At 37.1% G+C, this 23,298-nt stretch overlaps 2 protein-coding genes across 4 annotated transcripts in view; both read right to left on the reverse strand.

The window, feature by feature from the left end:
• Positions 1-1,303, reverse strand: part of LOC133560884 (tetraspanin-5-like) — a 49,022-nt gene extending 47,719 nt beyond the window's left edge. For 2 of the 3 annotated variants that reach the window (XM_061913900.1, XM_061913899.1), the window contains exon 1: positions 905-1,303. In XM_061913900.1, the coding sequence (XP_061769884.1) occupies positions 905-985 (81 nt within the window). In that variant the 5' untranslated portion in view covers positions 986-1,303. The remainder of the gene's footprint in view (positions 1-904) is intronic. The other variant, XM_061913901.1, reaches the window with a different exon arrangement.
• A 3,316-nt stretch (positions 1,304-4,619) lies between these two features.
• On the reverse strand, positions 4,620-12,633 carry LOC133560882 (plasminogen activator inhibitor 1-like). The gene is made up of 8 exons (XM_061913896.1): positions 12,419-12,633; positions 11,570-11,814; positions 9,971-10,195; positions 7,784-7,978; positions 7,513-7,711; positions 7,327-7,427; positions 5,779-5,865; positions 4,620-4,914 (listed from the first exon to the last, which is right to left on the reverse strand). Exons 2-8 carry the CDS (start codon positions 11,811-11,813, stop codon positions 4,790-4,792), a joined length of 1,176 nt encoding a protein of 391 aa, XP_061769880.1. The 5' UTR covers position 11,814; positions 12,419-12,633; the 3' UTR covers positions 4,620-4,789.
• Between the last annotated feature and the right edge of the window lie 10,665 nt (positions 12,634-23,298).

Below are 23,298 nucleotides of genomic sequence, written 5' to 3' on the forward strand. Positions count from 1 at the left end.
TGAACATTGATTTAAATTGTCAGGAAAGAAGAGGAAGGAATTTAAAAGGTAAAAAGGTATATGTGTTTAAAAATCCTAAAATAATTTTTAAGGTTATATTTTTTCCTCAAAAATTGTCTTTCATAAAGCAAAGTAAAAAAAATAAATGAATTTATTCAAACAAGTGAAGACCAAATCTTTAAAATATTTTCTTGGATTTCCAAATTCTATTTCAGTTTTGTCTCTCTTAGAATTAAAAATGTCGAGCAAACAGAGACCAGCTTGCTAGTAAATAAATAGCATTTAAAAAAATACAGGCAGCTCACTGGTAAGTGCTGCTATTTGAGATATTTTTAGAACAGGCCAGCGGGCGACTCATCTGGTCCTTGCGGGCGACCTGGTGCCCGCGGTCACTGCGTTGGTGACCCCTGTTCTATTGTGTTTCTGCACCTGCGGTTCCCACACAAGATTGCAACATTGTTTGTCAAACACTGTCTGCTTTCATTTTCTCGCACATTTGAATTGGGGCATTAAAAGCCCCACAATGCAACGGGTCCATCAGACCCACAAACCCTGGCTGAGTATGAACAATATGAACATTACACAAGGGTTAAAGCAACATTATCATGTGTACTATATGAGAACATATGGAACATTGTGCAACTTTATTACATAGAGAATAAAAATGATTGTAATAATGCTGTAAAACTAATAGTCTATGAATCCTATATTCTATTGTTTATGTTGCTGGCAAGGCTGACATTGAAGGGCACCAACAACAAACAAGAAGCCGATTAGCAGCTGCTAGCATCCCCAGCAGTAGGATTACAAGAGCAGGCATTACGCCTGGATTTAAATGACATTTAAAGGCGGTTACGAACAAAATGTCCACCTTGTTCGAAGGCTTCCTTCCATCAAAGCTTACCCAGAAGAGGATGTTGAATCCAAAAATGAAGTATTTGATGCAGCAGCTGACTTCGTGGCCTTTGTATTGATTCCCCGACATGTTTAACAGGCATCATCGACTGGATCTAATCCGTAAAAGTAAGAATAAGATATCATGAATAATAGCGGCCGTAAAAAAACGGCCTTCCGTGCTAGTTTACGGGCTTTGTGGAGCAGGTATACGGTTCATCATTGGATTTTTATAAAATCAACGATGTCCTTTCCTGCTGATTTACGTCATAATTACGCACTAAAAGCAAGATTCTAAAAAGTTGCGACAGATGATGTCCGTTTGACGCTAAATAACGTGGAATATTCGCCACACCGTTTTTTTTTGTCTGATAATATTGCGACGAGCAGGTGGAGGCGGGACCAACGATGCAAGTACCACGCACTGATTGGCTGGGGAAGTATTTGACAGACAGCACGCTAAGCCAATTCCACAAGAATTGTATTACGTAATTTCCTTCTACTGCATCTGAGTTAGTGAACAAACCTCCTCTATATACGTACGTTATTCGTCCAGGAGGAGTCAATATACAACAGGCCCGCGTTCCACATATGGCCCGCCAAAGATTTTCATTCGGCCTGCCGAACATCACCTGAATAGGCTCGATAAAACCATTAAAAATTGGGTTGATCGTGTATGCATGCAGTACTCCCGCCAGCCAGCGGGGTGACAGCGAGGGCTATGTGTCACAGTGACGCAGCAATAGGGTGAGTAGAAGAAGACTACTCAATTCAACCCTGGAAAACATTAAACAAATCTAAATAAATTGCAAAAAAAAAAATTTTTAACAACGGCTGTCCAACAAAGAATACTTGCTCGTTCTACCACGAGCAAGTATTCGAATCATTGTTTTCTGGCGGACCTTTTAAGCGACGGACACATCGATCCAGACAAGCAGCAACAGTGTAAGTTTCATCACAAAACTTGGTCAACCATTTTTAAGTATACATAATATACTTTTTGCATAAATATATTCATTTTGTTTTGTATTAAAGTGTATGACTTTGCAATGTATTTTGTAGTCTTATGTTGTTTTGTTGTTTGACAGTGACAATCAAATCTTGTTTAATACACGCAGTGCAAAATTTGACCAATAGAGGGCGACACCGCTATTGTTAACTAGCTGCACACGCTGGATTGATGGATTGATTGATTAAAACTTTTATTAGTAGATTGCAAAGTACAGTACATATTCCGTCCAATTGACCACTAAATGGTAACACCCGAATAAGTTTTTCAACTTGTTTCAAGGCCTACTGAAATGAGATGTTCTTATTTAAACGGGGATAGCAGGTCCATTCTATGTGTTATTCTTGATCATTTCGCGATATTGCCATGTTTTTGCTGTAAGGATTTAGTAAAGAACTTCCACGATAAAGTTCACAACTTTCGGTGCTAAGACAAAAGCCCTGCCTCTACCGGAAGTCGCAGACGATGACGTCACATGTTGGTGGCTACTCACATATTCACATTGTTTTTAATGGGAGCCTCCAACAAAAAGTGGTATTCGGACCGAGAAAACAACAATTTCCCCATTAATTTGAGCGAGGATGAAAGATTTGTGTTTGAGGATATTGATAGCAATGGACTACAAAAAAAAAAAAAGTTACATAAAAAAACCGCGATTGCATTGGGACAGATTCCAATGTTTTTAGACACATTTACTAGGTTAATTCTGGCAAATCCCTTATCTTTATATTGTGTGTCTAGTTTTTTAGTGAGTTTAATATTACCTGATAGTCGGAAGGGTGTCTCCAAGGGTGTCTTGACGCGCAGTGTCTCAGGGGAGTCGACAGCAGCTTTATGGACGGCACAAGCTCAGCTTTTCTCCGGTAAGAACTGACTTTTTAACCACAATTTTCTCACCGAAACCTGCTGGTTGACATGTGGTCGGGATCAATGTTCTCTTGACCGCGCTCTGATCCATAGTAAAGTTTCACCTCCAGGAATTTTAAACAAGGAATCACCTTGTGTTTGTGTGGCAAAAGGCTAAAGCTTCCCAACTTCATCTTTCTACTGTGACTTCTCCAATATTAATTGAAGAAAATACAAAAGATTCAGCAACACAGATGTCCAAAAAACTGTATAATTATGCCGTTAAAGCAGACGACATTTAGCTGTGTGTGTGCGAAGCGCTCATACTTCCTAAAAACCCGTGACGTCTTGCGTACACGTCATCATTACACGACGTTTCGATGACGAAACTCCCCGGGAAATTTAAAAAATTGTAATTTAGTAAACTAAAGGCCGTATTGGCATGTGTTGCAGTGTTAATATTTCATCATTGATATATAAACTATCAGACTGCGTGGTGGGTAGTAGTGGGTTTCTGTAGGTCTTTAAGTCAGGGTCCACGTTAATCAATTCATGAAAATGAGTAGCGAGGGCAGAATAATGAATTCATTTGACAGAGCAGTGTGAAAGCCGATGTGTTTATTTTGCAATTAGGCTCTTGAAACTGTGGCCCCTCTTCGTTACTTGATATAAAATATTACAAATAATGACTAAAACTATTTTACCAAATAACATAGTTACAGTTATTTTGGATTTTTACAAACATTGAATCCTTAAAATATTTTACAAAATGCATTTGTTTCAGAGTTGAAAACTTATGAATTGGGTATACATTGTTTTGCCAAACATATTAAAAATAAAATGAATTAATAAATTAATTCATAGATTTGAATGCAGATACGTTGTACTATTAATCTTTGTCTATTTTTGCAAATGATAAATCCACAAGTTGAAATGGTTTCCAAATAATACAATTCAAATTATTTTTATAATATAGGTTCAAATTTTCCAAGAGAAAATATGTACAAATAAATAAAACATTTATAGTATGAAATAAACTTGTCATACCAAAATAAAAAAGTATCTTCGAAGAAAAATATGTCATATTGAAGGAATAATGTTGTAACTGCACACATTTGTAATGTTTCAAAAAATGAAGTCAGAATGTGATTTATTTTTTAAAGTCTTATTATATGATAATAAAAAAAAGTCATAAATTTACAAGAAAAAATGTTAATATTTCAATAATAATGTAATGGAATAGTTATGACATGAAACAAATCTTATTGTTATGACAAAAAAGTTGTAATTCTAATAGAAAATATATTAAATTAGAAATTTAGTTGAAACCCTCATAATTAACTGACAAAACAAATCTATATTTTAAAAGAAGGAATTAATATTAAAGAATATTAGGACCCATGGGTCGCGTCACAGCGATAATTTGTGTGTTACCAAGAGGCAGTGTGCAGGTAAAAAGTATTTTATGTGATGATAAAAACAAAAGGCGTGTGCTGCAAAGGGAAAGACACTGAAGCTTAGGGAATACTACGCATAACGAAACTAAACTGATCAGGCTACAAAACCAAATGCTGGAGAACAGCAAAGACTTACTCATTCAAAAAAAAAAAAGGTAGCAGCCGCTACCAAGTTAAATAGTTTTCATTGTAAAAGAAAACAGGTGCAGGAAGCGCTCAGAGGCAAGTGTGTAGGTGCTGCAGGAGAACACAAACAAAACAAAATGCAACCAAAATAAGAGCGCTAAACCACAACTATGACACTAAACACAGGAAAAACGCCAACACACTCAAAATTCGGCACGATATGGTGTAACAGATCATGACAGAATACAGTGTATTTTGCTCCACAGTAAGAAATACCAAATCTAAAGTCTTGTTTAAAATATATTTTTATTTTTAATAAATACAATATAAATACAAATACAGTGTTGCAAACAAGACAATTATTAAAAAAACAACTAAAAATGAAGCATAGTAACATATGTCCTTTGTTTTGTGAAGTGCATCAGTGTCATTTCAGTAAAGAAAAATACTTTTGTATTTAAAGAGGCTGGTTGAAGTGTCCCATGAACAGAATAGCTCCGGTTCCTTTGTGCTGGATAAGGAAGAGGAAAGGTCGATCCAAAGTGATCTCCTCTACCGCCATTCGAGAGAACATCACAGCAGCTAAAAGCACAAGAAAAGGTCACTATCTAATAAATAAATACATTACTGGACTTAAAACTATACTTATAAAGTACCAGCCAAAAGTTTGGACACACCTCATTCAATGTGTTTTCATTATTTTCATGACTATTTACATTGCAGATTGTCACTAAAGGCAACATAACTATGAATGAACACATGTGGAGTTATGTACCTGACAAAAAAAGGTGAAATAACTGAAAACATGATTTATATTCTAATTTTTCCAAATAGCTACCCTTAGCTCTGATTACTTTTTCGCACACTCTTGGCATTCTCTCTACGAGTTTCAAGAGGTCGTCACCAGAAATGGTTTTCCCTTCACAGGTGTGTTTGAAGCTCATCCAGAGAATGCCAAGAGTGTGCAAAGCAATAATTAGAGCAAAGGGTGGCTATTTTGAAAAAAATAACTAGAATACCCCAGGGATCAATAAAGTACTTTCTATTCTATTCTATTCTACTCTAAAACATGTTTTCAGTTATTGTGTTAATAAGTACATAACTCCACGTGTGTTCATTCATAGTTTCGATGCCTTCAGTGACAATCTACAATGAAAATAAAGAAAACGCATTGAATGAGGAGAAGGTGTCTTCACATTTTTGGCCTTTTTGTGTTTATATAATATATATATATGTGTATATATGTATTAAAACTGAAGGTATAAATAGTATACATTTATACAGTACTGTATTTATATATGCAAATAAAGTAATGTCATTTATTTACATGAAGCCCAGAATTCCTGACGTATGTTAAGTACAATACAAATACAATCTATTATTATTATTATTATTATAGTATGCATGTATACGCTCCATTGTGCTCCTTTGATCTCCGACTCTTACCTGTGGCTGACGCTCCTTTTGTTCCCCGCTCATTGACCTCCAGCTTCACAGTCTGGAAAACCTTGGACACGCATAGCCTCTCATCGCCTGAAGAGTTCAAGGAAACAAGACAAGGTTAGTTTTGAACTCGGGTCTGAAGGAGCAACCGGTTGGCTGGTTTATTCCGCTGATTATAGCCATTAGAGAATAATCAATAGTCTGTCGACCTTTGGCTGATTTACGTCAATGTTTAGGAAACCTTTAGTTTGGTCTGTAATCCCCGTTTTCCTAATTCTGTTGACTGAATTTTGACTTTTGTTCTCGTACAATTACGATTTTATTCTTAAATCATTGACAATATAAATTATATCTTTATTATAATACTAAATTATATCTTTACTCTTCTATCTTTATGACTATTTGACATTATCCTTATAACATTGCCACTTTTGCTCTTAAGTTTTTCTCGGAACACATTTATTTTATATTAGAAATGGCAACAGCGGAGAATGAATGTCGCATAACAAGAAGTTAGAGAAAAAAAAGAAGCTTATCGACTACAAAGGCAGAAGCGCGCACATTTTCAGGACTTATGCAGATCCCAAATACAGATCAGCAGGTACCAGAAGGTAAGAAAAGTTGATTTTGCGCTTGTGGTAGTTATAGAAGTAAATTGATTACAAGGCATTAATTAAGAGAGCTTTTTCGTGTAAATTGCGACCTAATTTATAGATAAAAAAACAAGATAGTTGAACAGTGATTTTCCTCGTTATATGATAATCTTGTCTATTCTCGTAATCGTTGTATATTGAAGCTTTTTTCCCTCAAAACGTGGCAATTTTCTATGACTCCTTCCTTGTAAAGCTCTGTTTTCCTTATCTAACTTTTTATCGCGATATTGCCACTTTTCCCGTGTGAAATTACAACTTGTGTCGTAATATTCCCGATTTATTCTTGGAACATTTCAACTTATGCAGATCCTAAATACAAATCAGCAGGTACCAGAAGGTAAGAAAAGTTGCTTTTGCATAATATTGCGAAACAAAATGCCAGATAATATGTCTTACCTTATACACACACCATAATAATACTCGTATGTTTAATGCGGCAACAATCCATCAAGCGGTGTGGCTTCATAGCTTACCAAAGTCGGACTAAAACTTTTTGATGGATTTTTGAGCGCCGTGTGTAATGTTCTCTATTTTCAATGGAACATATAAAATGTTGTTGTTGTTTACTTGAGTCACATTGCTATCATATTGCAGTCTACACGTATTTGTTATGTTTGACTGCCATCTACTGGTCACACTTATCATTACACCATGTAACAAATAAAATTGCTTCGAGGTCGGTAAGCAAAACTCGAATTATTCCGTACATTAGGCGCACCAGGTTATAGGGCGCTCTGTCGAGTTTTAAGAAAGAAAAAAGGATTTTAAGTGCGCCCTATAGTCTGAAAAATACGGTATTCCGGTCTGCAACATTTGCATAATTTCTCAGACATATTGTGGACTTTTTCTTATTATTGGAATGACAACTCGGTGTGCGTATTTTTATTGTTGTACTCACCGGTGATGCGTGTAAAATCGGCAGTAGCTAGATTGAAAATGTTTCCCAAGCCCATGTTGACGAGAGCATCCTTTAAATTGACGTCAGAGTTGAGCGTAAACCTACAAAAAACAACAATGTCAGTAATGATAGGTCAATAAGGTACTAATAAATAGCATAATCCAGCTGGCATGGCCTACACCTTACCTGGGCATGGATAATTGTCTCCGAACATGACGTAGTTCCGATCGCCACTGCTTGATCCTCTGGCTGCTCAGTTCGCTACTGAGCGCGCTCAGTGGCACGTCGCGCTCGAAGGGCGACACTAGCAGCATGCTCAGTGAGTCACCCTCGTATGGCAGCTCCAGAACATCGTAATCCACGCCGTCGGTTGTCACAAACTCACCTGTTGACGCGGAACCAAAACTAGTTAGCTGATAAGATCGTTTGTTGATTCGTAAGATCATTTGAGGCTAACCGTAGTTGAAGCGGTTGGTCAACGTCATCATGCTAACCGGAACAACACTGCCGTTAGCACAGTGGAACATTCTTTCGTGGGTCCGCGTGGGCTCGAATGGAACTTTCCAGAGCCCCTGGAAGTGGAGGGCGTTCAGGAGAACAAGGCGTGTCTCATCCGACACCGATCCCGGCGCCAAAAAGTTGGGAATGGCGCCTGCAAAAAAATTTGAAACAAACAAGTGAACAAATTTGCGTGGAGGACGGCAGGCCAAAAAAAAAAAAAGAAGTTAGTTTTTTTTTTCAATACTGCAAGAAAAAAACTTAATTTTTGCAAAAAAAAATGTCAACATAACGGGAATTAAGTTACGCTTTGATAGGGGAAAAAAAGTTATGAGAAATATTACAAGCCTCATATTGAACTCTAAACGAGAAGAAAAGTTGTAATATCGCAAGAATAGTCACGTAATCACGACATTAAACTATTACGAGGAAAAAAAGCACAATTTTATAGGAAAAAAAATGAATTTTTTACAGAATTATGTCATGGTTGCAAATGTAAAACTATTTTTGCAATAACAGCGACATCATTTTGGAAGTAATGTCCGGGGTGTACGCTGCCTTCCGCCCGAATGCAGCTGAGATAGGCTCCAGCGACCCCCCGCGACCCCAGAAGAGACAAGCGGTAGAAAATGGATGGATGGATTGAATATCGTAATATTAAAAGATAAAAAGTCGTCAGAAGTAATGTGGTAGTTATCGTAATAAATTGATTACCAGGCAATAATTAAAAGAGCTTTTCAACCTAATTTATAGAAAAAAACAAGAGTTGAACAGTGTTTTTTCCTTGTAATATTAACATTTTGCTTATTCTTGTAATCTTTGTATATCGCAGCTTTTGTCTCTGAAAATGCGACAATTTTCTATGACTCCTTTCTTGTAAAACTCAGTTTTCCTAATATAACTTTTTATCGCGATATTGGCACTCTTCCTGTGTGATATTACAACTTGTGTTGTAATATTCCCGATTTGTTCTTGTAAAATTAATACTTTTTTGCTGATATTTTACAACATTATTTTTCATTTGCTTGAATTACATGAAGTATTATTGAAATTAAGTTGCTGTTACTTTTGGTTGTACTTTTTGCCCTTATGTCCCTAAAATGGTCTCGCTAATAAAATTATTACGTTTTTAATGTGTACTCAATTTAATCTCGATATATTACAGCTTTCAATTTGGACAAAAACGCAACTTTTTATGTGATATTGCAACTTTAAAATAAAAAAAAATTAAATTACATTATTACAATCATGATATTTTCACTTTGATCTTGGAAAAGTACAACTTTAGTACTGTAATATTGCCACCTAATGGTGGCAACATTTTTCCAAGCAAAACAGCTAGCTTATGGAACATTTGTTCTGTTAAACCACAATCAGTGACAGTTAATACTAACTATCCAAATAAATCACTTTTATTAGCTGACAACACCTAAAGGTAATGAGCGTGAATGTGTTACATACGTACGTAGTTACGTCATTACGTACGAGAAACCGTGAGATAAATAAATGATAAATGGGTTGTACTTGTATAGCGCTTTTCTACCTTCAAGGTACTCAAAGCGCTTTGACACTACTTCCACATTTACCCATTCACACACACATTCACACACATGCAAGGCGCCAACCAGCACCCATCAGGAGCAAGGGTGAAGTGTCTTGCTCAGGACACAACGGACGCGGCGAGGTTGGTACTAGGTGGGAATTGAACCAGGGACGCTCGGGTTGCGCACGGCCACTCTCCCCACTGCGCCACGCCGTCCCAAGATGAAGAGATGGTGGGATATACTGTGTAAAATACTTTGGAAAGTTAGCGCCCTCTAGGCACCTGTGTATATGTTGCAAACCCACCCTTTATTCTCAAAAAAGGTACTTTTTGTATAGTTCCGCATGTTTCTTTTACTTCTCATACAAAACGAACCAGCCAACGAACCCCCCATATGTTATACCACTGGATATATCTCGTTTTAGCCGACAAGGGTACTCAAAATTGGGAACATTTTGTGTTACCATGGTGACGCTATTCGAAAAACTAATCTCTACGGGCCCATTGAATACTTAGGCAATTGTTATAGGGCGGATATTTCCAACAGAACGCTCTAACCTCCTCTTGTAGCTCAGCCATACTTTCACGTAACTTGGTAAGTACCTGCTGTGTGGTCAGAGACCCAAGCATTGATGACGCTGGCCGCCTGGTTGGGTCTGGTGAAGTCCACCTGGTGAGGGTGGCTGCTGAAGGCCTTGAGGAGGCCGCGACGGAAGCTTTTCTCCAGAATCATCTTCCTCTCCACCATCACTCCACTCGCCATGTCCAAACCTTCCTCGTTGTGCAGCTCAAACTGCAACATACGCTGCTGCCTGGACATACCACGCTCTGAATAAAAAAATAACAATACAACTTAAATAGTAGTACTAGTCAAATAATAAAGATTCAACAAGACTGCTTGTAAGAGAAAAATAATAGGCGGCGCCGCGACAATAGATTATAAATAAAGTTGTAATTATGATAAGGAAGTTGAACGGGGCTAAGGGTAACAAAACGGTCGGACTATGAAGAGGTGAAAAAATCAAAAAATTCCAACAAAAAGTAATTGTACGAGAAATAAATCATAATGTTTTACAAAAAAAGTCACAAGATATCGCCAAAATAAAGTTAAACCAAGACAAGACAAACGTGGCAATTTCACCATGAAAAGTAAGAAGTTTGCAAGAAAAAAAATATTTTCCTTCAAAAAAATGTACCGATTGCCTTCATGATAGATGATAGATATAATAAAAATGTTGTATTTTGAGAGTATAATGTTCCAGTTACGTAAAGAAGTTCAAATATTGCAAGAATTAGGTTTACCTCTCGGGATAATATTTGTCAGTCATAATTTGCGTGAAAAAAAAAAATATATATATATACATATATATATATATATATATATATATATATATATATATATATATATATATATATATATATATTTATGTATGTATGTGTGTGTGTGTGTGTGTGTGGGAAAAATCACAAGACTACTTCATCTCTACAGAACTGTTTCATGAGGGGTTCCCTCAATCGTCAGGAGATTGAGGGAACCCCTCATGAAACAGTTATGTAGAGATGAAGTAGTCTTGTGATTTTTCCCACACATACATATTGTGCTCTACCACGGTATCGAGCACTATTCTCTGGATAATCCAATTAAGACATATATATATATATATATATATATATATATATATATACATATATATATATATATATATATATATATATACATATATGTATATACCGGTACCATATTGGTATCGGGACATACATACTGTACATACATACACCGGCTTCCTCCCACCTCCAAAGACATGCACCTATGGACAGGTTGATTGTCAACACTAAATGGTCCCTAGTGTGTGATTTTGAGTGTGAATGTTGTCTATCTGTGTTGGTGAGATGGCAGCTTGTCCAGAGTGTAACCCGCCTACCGCTCAAATGCAGCTGGTATAGGCTCCAGCCACCCCGGCGACTTATGCACTTTTTTCTCTTCTTGAGTTTTAGTGTGTTCACTGATTAAGTCTGAGTGTTTTACAGAACCACATGAATCTAAGTCAACAGGACCCAAACATTCCTGATAGTAAATAGTCTAAGTATTTTTGCAAATGATCTCCAGAAGGGGTCGTGGATAGTAACAATAATGACAATGATATTAATAATAAAAAAACTAAATCCTGTTTGAGATAATGAACAGTGATTAATATGTTATACCTTGCAGGTTGAAGCCCATGGCGGCCGTCATGGCCTTGCGGGTGTTTCTGGCGGCACCCAGCTGAGCCATGGCCAGCACGGAGGAGACGCCGTAGGGGGACAAGACCACATTGCTGTCCCCGGTGGCTCTTGCTAAGTGGGAAAAGACCTTCAGCCCAAAGTCGGTGTGCTTGTCTGACAGAGATGCTTGTCCGCCTCTGCCAGTGCTCAGTAGGACTACAAGGAGAACGTACGTGCAAAACATCCTGTGTGGAAAAAGTAATAATTGTGCATTTTTGTACTCTAAATTGTAAAATTGTGATATAAAAAAAATTATAATAATCGAAAAACGTGTTTGAAAATATATAAAAATGGCAAATAGTCTAGACTTTTTGCAAAAAAGTGTAGTAAATATGCTATTTTAAATGTAATAAAACACAATTGTACACAACTACAGTTAAATTGGCACTAATAACAAACGTAAACCTTAAAAAAATGCCTTAAATCTTCCAAAAACAGTTTAATAACAATATTATTCTTAATTGTGTTATGATAATAAATGAATAAAAATAAACAAAATGTTCTTCGAGAAATAATTGTATTTTTTAATATATTAAAACATACTAAATTATTGATGAATTAAAAATGTATGTATTCAAAAATGTTTAAATTATACAAAAAAAGTATAATAATATTCTTATTCTTAATTATATATGTGTTATAATAAATAGTTAAGAAAAAAAACAAAATTAAACAAATTGCTTAAATTCATAAAAATGCCTGTTTTTAAAAAATATATTTTTGTAATAATTTATCACCCTTTCAAATATTAAATCAATGAACAAAAACCCTAAAAAAGTAAGTTATTACCTTTTGTCTTGTTGCTGGTCTTCTGCTGCTTGAATAGAAAATGAACTTTTGCTGGACTTCCTTTGCTTTTATAGCCTTCACACACACACACACACACACACACACACACACACACACACACACCCTCCTTCCCTTGTGCACACAGAGGTTATTTGCGACGGCGATGATGTCATTTGGCAATGTCTGGAAAAGCTTCCCTTTTTCACGACACACACACGCACACACTCACTCGTTCCACGTCTGACAGCGTCAGTGGACAAACATGGAGCTTTCACACACTTTCACAAATGGTTGCGGTATGTGAGCCCTCCCCCCATGTGGAAAGTGTTCCCCAAATGTCTCATTGTGATAAACGACGGAAAAATGTCTAAAAAGTATGCTGACACATTCTTTTATCATTACTGTAATACATATTATTACTACTATAATTAGTTACATGTTGTGCTCTTGTGGGAGAAAAACGTTATCATTGTAAAAAAAAAAAAAAATTAATAATCATTTCCAACTGGTATAGAGGGAAAAGTCAACATTTGTTTGTTAATATTGCAACTTCAGCTTCTAACGTTACAATTTGTTGTTGTTACATTACAAATCTAGTTTCCAAACATTGCAACTTTAGTCTTCTGACATCCATCTATCCATCCCTTTTCGACAGCTTGTCCCTAACATAACAACATTTATCTTTCAGTCTCGTGACATTACGATTAGGAATGTTTCAATCAGGGTATTATGCTGCCGATTCCGATACCTATCATCCAGGATTGAGACATACATGTATACATTTACACAACCATATATATATATATATATATATATATATATACACACACACATATAAATACTGTATATGTGTGTATATATATGTGTGTATATATATATACATATAAATATGTGTACATATGTGTATATATATATACACATATATGTATATATATATATATAAATATACTTATGTGTATATATACATATATATGTATATATATGAATATACATATGTATGTATATATATACACACATATGTACACATATTTATATGTATATATATATATATATATATACATACATATATGTACATATGTGTATATACACGTATATACAAACCCTGTTTCCATATGAGTTGGGAAATTGTGTTAGATGTAAATGTAAACGGAATACAATGATTTTTCAAATAATTTTCAACCCATATTCAGTTGACTATGCTACAAAGACAACATATTTGATATTCAAACTGATTAACTTTTTTTTTGCAAATAATCATTAACTTTAAAATTTGATGCCAGCAACACGTGAAAAGAAGTTGGGAAAGGTGGCAATAAATACTGATAAAGTTGAGGAATTCTCATCAAAAACTTATTTGGAACATCCCACAGGTGTGCAGGGAACAGGTGGGTGCCATGATTGGGTATAAAAACAGCGTCCGTGAAATGCTCAGTCATTCAGAAACAAGGATGGGGCGAAGGTCACCACTTTGTGAACGAATGTGTGAGCAAATCATCAAACAGTTTAAGAACAACATTTCTCAGCGGTCTATTGCAAGGAATTTAGGAATTTCAGCATCTACGGTCCGTAATACCATCAAAAGGTTTAGAGAATCTGGAGAAATCACTGAACATAAGCGATGATATAACAGACTTTCGTTCCCTTAGGCAGTACTGCGTCAAAAAGCAACATCCGTGTGTAAAGGATATCACCACATGGGCTCAAGAACACTTCAGAAAACCACTGTCAGTAACTGCAGTTTGTCGCTACATCTGTGAGTGCAAGTTGAAACTCTACTATGCAAAGCCAAAGCCATTTATCAACGACACCCAGAAACGCTGCCGGCTTCTCTGGGCCCGAGCTCAGCTAAGATGGACTGATGCAAAGTGGAAAAGTGTTCTGTGGTCTGACGAGTCCACATTTCAAAGTTTATGAGTTTGAACATCAAATATCTTGTCTTTGTCGTGCAGTCAATTGAATATGGGTTGAAAAGGATTTGCAAATCATTGTATTCAGTTTATATTTACATCTAACACAATTTCCCAACTCATATGGAAACGGGGTTTGTACATGTGATATATCAACATGTTACATATCTACACGTTACGTATTTACACGGTACGTATCTATATGTTATATATCTACTTGTTACGTATGTACATGTTACATATCTACATGTTACGTATTTACATGTTATGTATCTACATGTTACGTATCTACATGTTACGTACCTACATGTTATGTATTTACATGTTACGTATCTGCATGTTACGTATCTACATGTTATGTATCTACATGTTACGTATCTACATGTTACAGATCTTCATGTTATGTATCTACATGTTACGTATCTACATGTTACGTATCTACATGTTACGCATCTACACGCTACGTTTCTACATGTTATGTATCAACATGTTACGTATCTACATGTTAGGTATCTACATGTTAGGTATCTATATGTTACGTATCTACATGTTATGTATCAGCATGTTATGTATGAACATTTTACATATCTACATGTTACATATCTAAAAGTTACGTACTTACATGTTATGTACCTACAGTACATGTTATGTATCTACACGTTATGTATCTACATGTTATGTATCTACACATTATGTGTCTACACATTATGTATCTACACGTTACGTAGCTACACGTTACGTATCTACACGTTGTGTATCTACATTTTACATACCTACATGTTAAGTACCTACATGTTAAGTACCTACATGTTACGTACCTACATGTTACGTATCAATATGATACATATCTACACGTTATGTATCTACATGTTACGTACCTACATGTTACGTATCAATATGATACGTATCTACACGTTATGTATCTACACGTTATGCATCTACATGTTATGTATCTACATGTTATGTATCTACACATTATGTATCTACATGTTATGTATCTACACATTATGTGTCTACACGTTACGTAGCTACACGTTACGTAGCTACACGTTACGTATCTACATTTTACGTACCGACATGTTAAGCACCTACATGTTAAGTACCTACATGTTACGTACCTACATGTTACGTACCTACATGTTACGTATCAATATGATACGTATCTACACGTTATGTATCTACATGTTATGTATCTACATGTTATGTATCTACACGTTATGTATCTACATGTTATGTATCTACACATTAGATTAGATTAGATTAGATAGTACTTTATTTATTCCGTCAGGAGAGTTCCTTCAGGAAAATTACATTATGTGTCTACACGTTATGTAGCTACACGTTACGTAGCTACACGTTACGTAGCTACACGATACGTAGCTACATTTTAAGTACCTACATGTTACGTACCTACATGTTACGTACCTACATGTTACGTACCTACATGTTACGTTATGTATCTACATGTTATGTATCTACATGTGCACAACAGAGGAGCTGGTTAATGAGAGTAGTTAGTGTACTGTATGTTTTTTGTGAGAATGTCAACATGTTGGTTGAGTGACGTCAGTGGGCGGGTAAAGAGAGGGGAGGGAGTGCACTGTGCAGTAGAGTGATGAATGGGTCCAGTTGTGTCCTGCAAAACTAATAATAAAGCAAGCGGATTGTCACGACTTGGCGGCGTCGTCATTCTGACAGGAAAGTTGGGCTTGGCAGACTGATTGGCGGGTAAAGTGAAGAGTGTTACGGCATTAAACACATTGGGCTTTTTGTCTGCCCTGAGCTCCTCTACTACAGTCTGCATGGGAGCCCAACAGCAGTACAGGTGTAACAACTACATTATTACCTGTCACACTTCACTTTATAACTCCTTGTGCAGACTTGAATGCTTATTATATTAAATGTTCACCTAAGTTTGAAGCAAAGGCGGGAATACTAATCGCCACATTTTGGCGAGGCGCGCTTTAAAGCAACACTTCGCCCTCCTTTTATTGTTAGTTTTGAAGCCCAACTACCTCCATATTGTACATCACCACCCTCTTTATCAACCAGTATAATTGTCGTTTTTTTGCCATTCTTCCTCTTCAAGATGTTATTGCGGGTATGCCAGGGGTCTCAAACTCAATTTACCTGGGGGCCACTGGATGCAGAAACTGGGTGAGCCTGGGCCGCGAGAAAAGATTTCTTAAAAAACGCTAACATGCACTTTTTGATGAATTCACCTTCTATGATTGGCTTTCCCACCCTAGCAACATACTTGCCAATCCTTACGATTTTTCCGGGAGACTCCTGAATTTCAGAGCACCTCCCGACAATCTACCGGTGTAACCATTCTCCCGAATTTGTCCCAATTTTCACCCGGCCGACATTATTAAGGGCTGCCGTGACTGCACTGCCTTTAACGTCCTCTACAACAGTGGTTCTCAACCTTTTTTCAGTGATGTACCCCCTGTGAACATTTTTTTAATTCAAGTACCCCCTAATTAGAGCAAAGCATTTTTGGTTGAAAAAAGACATAAAGAAGTAAAAGTCAGCACTATGTCATCAGTTTCTGATTTATTAAATTGTATAACAGTGCAAAATATTGCTAATTTGTAGTGACCCTTCTTGAGCTATTTGGAAAAAAAGATATAAAAATAAAAAAAAAACTTGTTGAAAAATAAACAAGTGATTCAATTATAAATAAAGATTTCTACACATAGAAGTAATCATCAACTTAAAGTGCCCTCTTTGGGGATTGTAATAGAGATCCATCTGGATTCATGAACTTAATTCTAAACATTTCTTCACAAAAAAAGAAATCTTTAACATCAATATTTATGGAACACGTCCACAAAAAGTCTAGCTTTCAACACTGAATGTTGGATTGTTGTATTATTTTTCCACACTTTATGAACTTACATTCATACGTCATTGAAGTATTATTCAATAAACATATGTATAAAGTATTTATGAATTGCTGCTGTTTTTTTAGAATGTTTTTATTTAATCTCACTTGTCCCTTGGCATACCTTCAAGTACCTCCAGGGGTCCGCGCACCCCCAAAAGAAGATTACTGCCACACAACATGTCATCGCGCACGCTTTTATATCACATATCAAATGTGCCGGCTCTGCAACATGTTGTGTGAGACTTCTGCAGAACAACATACATGGCTGCAAGACGTACTTGATCAACAGCCATACATGTCACACTGAGGGTGCCGTATAAACAACTTTAACACTGTTAAAAATATGCACCACACTGTGAACCCACACCAAAAAAGAATGACAAACCCTTTTCGGGAGAATTTCCACACCCTAACACAACTTAAACACAAGAGAACAGATACCCAGAACACCTTGCAGGGCTACACCTCAACCGACGCAAGTAGGAAGGGTTTGGGGTGTGTGGGGTTGGTGATAGCAGGGGTGTGAATATTGTAGCCCAGAAGAGGTAGGTCCGTATGGGATTCTGGGTAATTGTTCTGGTGTGTTTATGTTGTATTACGTTTCGGATGTTCTCCCGAAATGTGTTTGTCATTCTTGTTTGGTGTGGGTTCACAGTCTGGCACATATTTGTAACAGTGTTAAAAAAAATTTTTACGCCCACCCTCAGTGTGACGTGTGTAACTGTTGATAAAATATATCTTGCAATAACACACGTGCATCTCTCATGGCCAGATGCAACACACAACTGGGCTTGCACGCTGCCAGTTCAGGGTGTAAGGGGCGCTAAAGGCAGTGCCATTATGGCACTCCCTGATTATTGTTAATCTGGTAAAAACTAACAGGGGCTTCGAGAGAATTGCCATCCATCCATCCATCTTCTTCCGCTTATTCGAGGTCGGGTCGCGGGGGCAGCAGCCTAAGCAGGGAAGCCCAGACTTCCTTCTCCCCAGCCACTTCGTCCAGCTCTTCCTGGGGAATCCAGAGGCGTTCCCAGGCCAGCCGGGAGACATAGTCTTCCCAACATGTCCTGGGTCTTCCCCGTGCCCTAAACACCTCCCGAGGGAGGCGTTCGGGTGGCATCCTGACGAGATGCCCGAACCACCTCATCTGGCTCCTGTCGATGTGAAGGAGCAGCGGCTTTACTTTGAGTTCCTCCCGGATGAGAGAGCTTCTCACCCTATCTCTAAGGGAGAGTCCCGCCACACGGCGGAGGAAACTCATTTCGGCCGCTTGTACCCGTGATCTTGTCCTTTCGGTCATGACCCAAAGCTCATGACCATAGGTGAGGATGGGAACGTAGATCATCGTGAATTGAGAGCTTTGCCTTCCGGCTCAGCTCCTTCTTCACCACAACCGATCGATGCAACGTCCGCATTACTGAAGACGCCGCACCGATCCGCCTGTCGATCTCACGATCCACTCTTCCCCCACTCCTGAACAAGACTCCTAGGTACTTGAACTCCTCCACTTAGGGCAGGGTCTCCTCCACAACCCGGAGATGGTACTCCACCCTCTTCCCGGAGACAACCATGGACTCGGACTTGGACGTGCTGATTCCAATTCCGGTTGTGAACCGATCCAGTGAGAGCTGAATATTTTGGCCGGATAAAGCCATCAAGACCACATAATCTGCAAAAAGCAGAGACCGAAATGGTGCCCTGAAATTCAGGGGTCTCCCGGGAAAATTGGGGACGTGGGCAAGCATGACCTGTCAAGAGCCGTACATATTAAACTTGTGCGCCGCACCAACATTAAATTGTCATATCAAAGCGCGGGCCGCATAATAACGTCTCGCGGGCCGCGATTGGCCTGCGGGCCACATGTTTGAGACCCCTGGTGTATGCACTTTGTGTGTAAGTTTTGACACACTCAACATCATGCGTCTCGGCTCTGTAGTCACCGCCGCACAGCAGCATTCAGATGAAAGAACGGTACATGTACTTTTCAAAGGCAGTAAAGTACCTATTTCAATTCATTAACATCGCGGTACTTTATTAGTACCGTTTTACCGAACAACCCTACTTTAAGGTTAATAATCTTACAGTTTTATACAGAGGTATAGTTATAACAATTTTATAGACTAAACGGTGGAGCCTAAGGGGGGCCTAACAGAAAATATTCGAGAAGCACTGCAATAACAACATCATATTTGTCAGTCAAGGCATGATTGTACAAATCACATTTTGTATAGTATTATGCACTGCTGTGATTCCATTCAGTTCAATTCTTGTGAGTAACGATTCAATTCAGAATCGACTCTCGATTCAAAATCCATATTTTTTTTACAACATTGCATGCCAATTCTATAAGTAACTACATTCCTCCATAAGATAGATGAACAGCTCTGATCAATTTCTATATGAAAATAAATAAAACTGGTTTGTTACAAAATGTTTCCCAAACATGTAATAAAGTCGAATACAAATAAGTTAACAAGAAAAGTAGCCAACACTTATCTTGTCCAAAGTAAATCTGTACAGTAGCTATAGATCATCTACATCAACAATATGATGTGTCTGAGTGGCTGGAAAGGACAAATTGAAAACACACACACACACACAAATGTGTGTGTATATATATATATATATATATACACACACAAATATATATACAAACACACATATATATATTACGGGTGGGAAAAAATCGATTCGAATACGAATCGATTCTCTTTTTTTTTTAATCGATTTTTAAAATGTTTTTTTTTTTTTTTAATCAATCCAACAAACCACTACACAGCAATACCATAACAATGCAATCCAATTCCAAAACCAAAACTGACCCAGCAACACTCAGAACTGCAATAAACAGAGCAATTGAGAGGAGACACAAACACGACGCAGAACAAACCAAAAGTAGTGAAGCAAAAATGAATATTATCAACAACAGTATCAATATTGGTTAGAACTTCGGCATAGCAGTGATTAAAAATCCCTCACTGACATTATCATTAGACGTTTATAAAAATAAAAAAGAACAATAGTTTCACAGTGGCTTACACTTGCATCGCATCTCATAAGCTTGACAACACACTGTGTCCAATGTTTTCACAAAGATAAAATAAGTCATATTTTTTGTTCGTTTAGTAGTTAAAACAAATTTGCATTATTGCAATCAGTTGATAAAACATTTTCCTTTACAATTATAAAAGCTTTTTTAAAAAAAATCTACTACTCTGCTAGCATGTCAGCAGACTGGGGTAGATCCTGCTGAAATCCTATGTATTGAATGAATACAGAATCTTTTTGAATCGGAAAAATATAGTTTTTGAATCGAGAATGGCGATGAATCGAAAAAATTGATATATTATCGAGTCGCGACCCCAAGAATCGATATTGAATCGAATCGTGGTTACACCCAAAGATTCGCAGCCCTAATAAATATATATATACGGTATATATATATATATATATATATATATATATATATATATATATATATATACATATATATAAGAATACGCACATACATATACACACATATATATGTATATATACATATATATGTATATGTATATATACATCCATCCATCCATTTTCTGCCGCTTATTCCCTTTGGGGACACGGGGGCGCTGGTGCCTATCTCAGCTACAATCCGGCGGAAGGCGGTGTACACCCTGGACATGTCGCCACTTAATCGCAGGGCCAACATGGATAGACGGACAACATTCACACTCACATTCACACACTAGGGCCAATTTAGTGTTGCCAATCAATCTATCCCCAGGTGCATGTCTTTGGAAGTGGGAAGAAGCCGGAGCACCCAGAGGGAACCCACACATTCACGGGAAGGACATGCAAACTCCACACAGAAAGATCCCGAGCCTGGGATTGAACCTAGGACTACTCAGGACCTTCGTATTGTGAGGCAGAAGCACTAACCCCTCTCCCACCGTGTACACAACATATATATACATACATATGTATATATATATGTGTGTATATGTATATATTTATATATATTTATACATATACATATATACACATATATACATATATATTTATTTATATATACATGTATATATATGTATATATATATATATATATATATATATATATATATATATATATATACATATTTATATATAGAGATACATATGTAGCTATATATATACGTATGTATATATACATGGAAATACATATATGTATATATAGACATGTATCTATATATATATATATGTATATATATATATATATATATATATATATATATATGTATATATGTATATATATATATGTATATGTATATATATATATATATATATATGTATATATGTATATATATATATATATATATATGTATATGTATATATATATATATATATATATATATATATATATATATATATATATATATATATATATATATATATATATATATATATATATATATATATATATCCTCACCTATGGTCATGAGCTTTGGGTCATGACCGAAAGGATAACATCACGGGTACAAGCGGCCGAAATGAGTTTCCTCCGCCGTGTGGCGGGGCTCTCCCTTAGAGATAGGGTGAGAAGCTCTGCCATCCGGGAGGAACTCAAAGTAAAGCCGCTGCTCCTTCACATCGAGAGGAGCCAGATGAGGTGGTTCGGGCATCTGGTCAGGATGCCACCCGAACGCCTCCCTAGGGAGGTGTTTAGGGCACGTCCAACCGTTACGAGGCCACGGGGAAGACCCAGGACACGTTGGGAAGACTATGTCTCCCGGCTGGCCTGGGAACGCCTCGGGATCCCCCAGGAAGAGCTGGACGAGGTGGCTGGGGAGAGGGAAGTCTGGGTTTCCCTGCTTAGGCTGTTGCCCCCGCGACCCGACCTCGGATAAGCGGAAGATGATGGATGGATGGATGGATATATATATATAAATATATATATATATATATATATATATATATATATATATATATATATATATATATATATATATATATATATATATATATATATGTTGCGATCCGTGACTCGGATCATCACTTAATAATAATAATAATAATAATGGATTAGATTTATATCGCGCTTTTCTATTGTTATATACTCAAAGCGCTCACAGAGAAGTGGGAACCCATCATTCATTCACACCTGGTGGTGGTAAGCTACATCTGTAGCCACAGCTGCCCTGGGGTAGACTGACGGAAGCGTGGCTGCCAGTTTGCGCCTACGGCCCCTCCGACCACCACCAATCATTCATTCATCATTCATTCACCGGTGTGAGCGGCACCGGGGCAAAGGGTGAAGTGTCCTGCCCAAGGACACAACGGCAGCGACTTTGATGTCCATAGGTGGGAAGCGAACCTGCAACCCTCAGGTTTCTGGCACAGCCGCTCTACCCACTACGCCATGCCGCCCCAAACTTATTATTATTATTGTTTATTTCTCCATCTTTGTTCTCATTCTCCGTTCGATCCGTTTATTTCCCGTTTAGTCCATCACCATGGTTACTTATTAGTTTCAGCTGTTACTCCCAGTTCCTGCACACCTGTTCTCTGTTAATCACCTTCCCTTTATAAGCCTTCCTCTTTTCATTCTTCTGCCTGGGACTCTAGCTTGCTTTCACGCAACGTTACGACTGTATATATTTTCTCACTAGCTCATATGCTAAGCCACCTGCTATTTCTTAGCGCTCATGCTAATTCTATTTGTTTTACATTTTGTGCCTTCGTGCCAAGTGTTAGTCTGTTTGTACTTCCTAGGTCACACACTAGCGTCTTTTGTTTGCTTTCTCTTTACACCAGTATTTTTATACTCTAGCACCTTTTGTTAAATAAATCATTAGTTCATACCTTTTGCTGTGTTCAATTTTCGACGCATCCTCGAGGGAATCGAACCCGGCATCACAATGCCGAACAGGCGTAACAATATATATATATATATATATATATATATATATATATATATATATATATATATAGACCATGTATCTATATATACTGTATATATAGACCCATGTATCTATATATATATATGTATATATATATATATATATAGACACATGTATCTATATATATATGTATGTATGACGGATAAACCACAGTAACCTCGAATAT

The sequence above is a fragment of the Nerophis ophidion genome, linkage group LG10 (genome assembly GCF_033978795.1).
Source record: "Nerophis ophidion isolate RoL-2023_Sa linkage group LG10, RoL_Noph_v1.0, whole genome shotgun sequence".
Classification (NCBI taxonomy): Eukaryota; Metazoa; Chordata; class Actinopteri; order Syngnathiformes; family Syngnathidae; genus Nerophis; species Nerophis ophidion.

Excerpts from the sequence above, each read along its gene's own strand:
- LOC133560882 (XM_061913896.1), bottom strand. The coding sequence starts at position 11,813 with ATGTTTTGCACGTACGTTCTCCTTGTAGTCCTACTGAGCACTGGCAGA. Across the intron at positions 5,866-7,326 it reads CGATTTTACACGCATCACCG|GCGATGAGAGGCTATGCGTG; the intron begins GTGAGTACAACA and ends TGAACTCTTCAG. Across the intron at positions 4,915-5,778 it reads AAAAGGAGCGTCAGCCACAG|CTGCTGTGATGTTCTCTCGA; the intron begins GTAAGAGTCGGA and ends TTGTGCTTTTAG.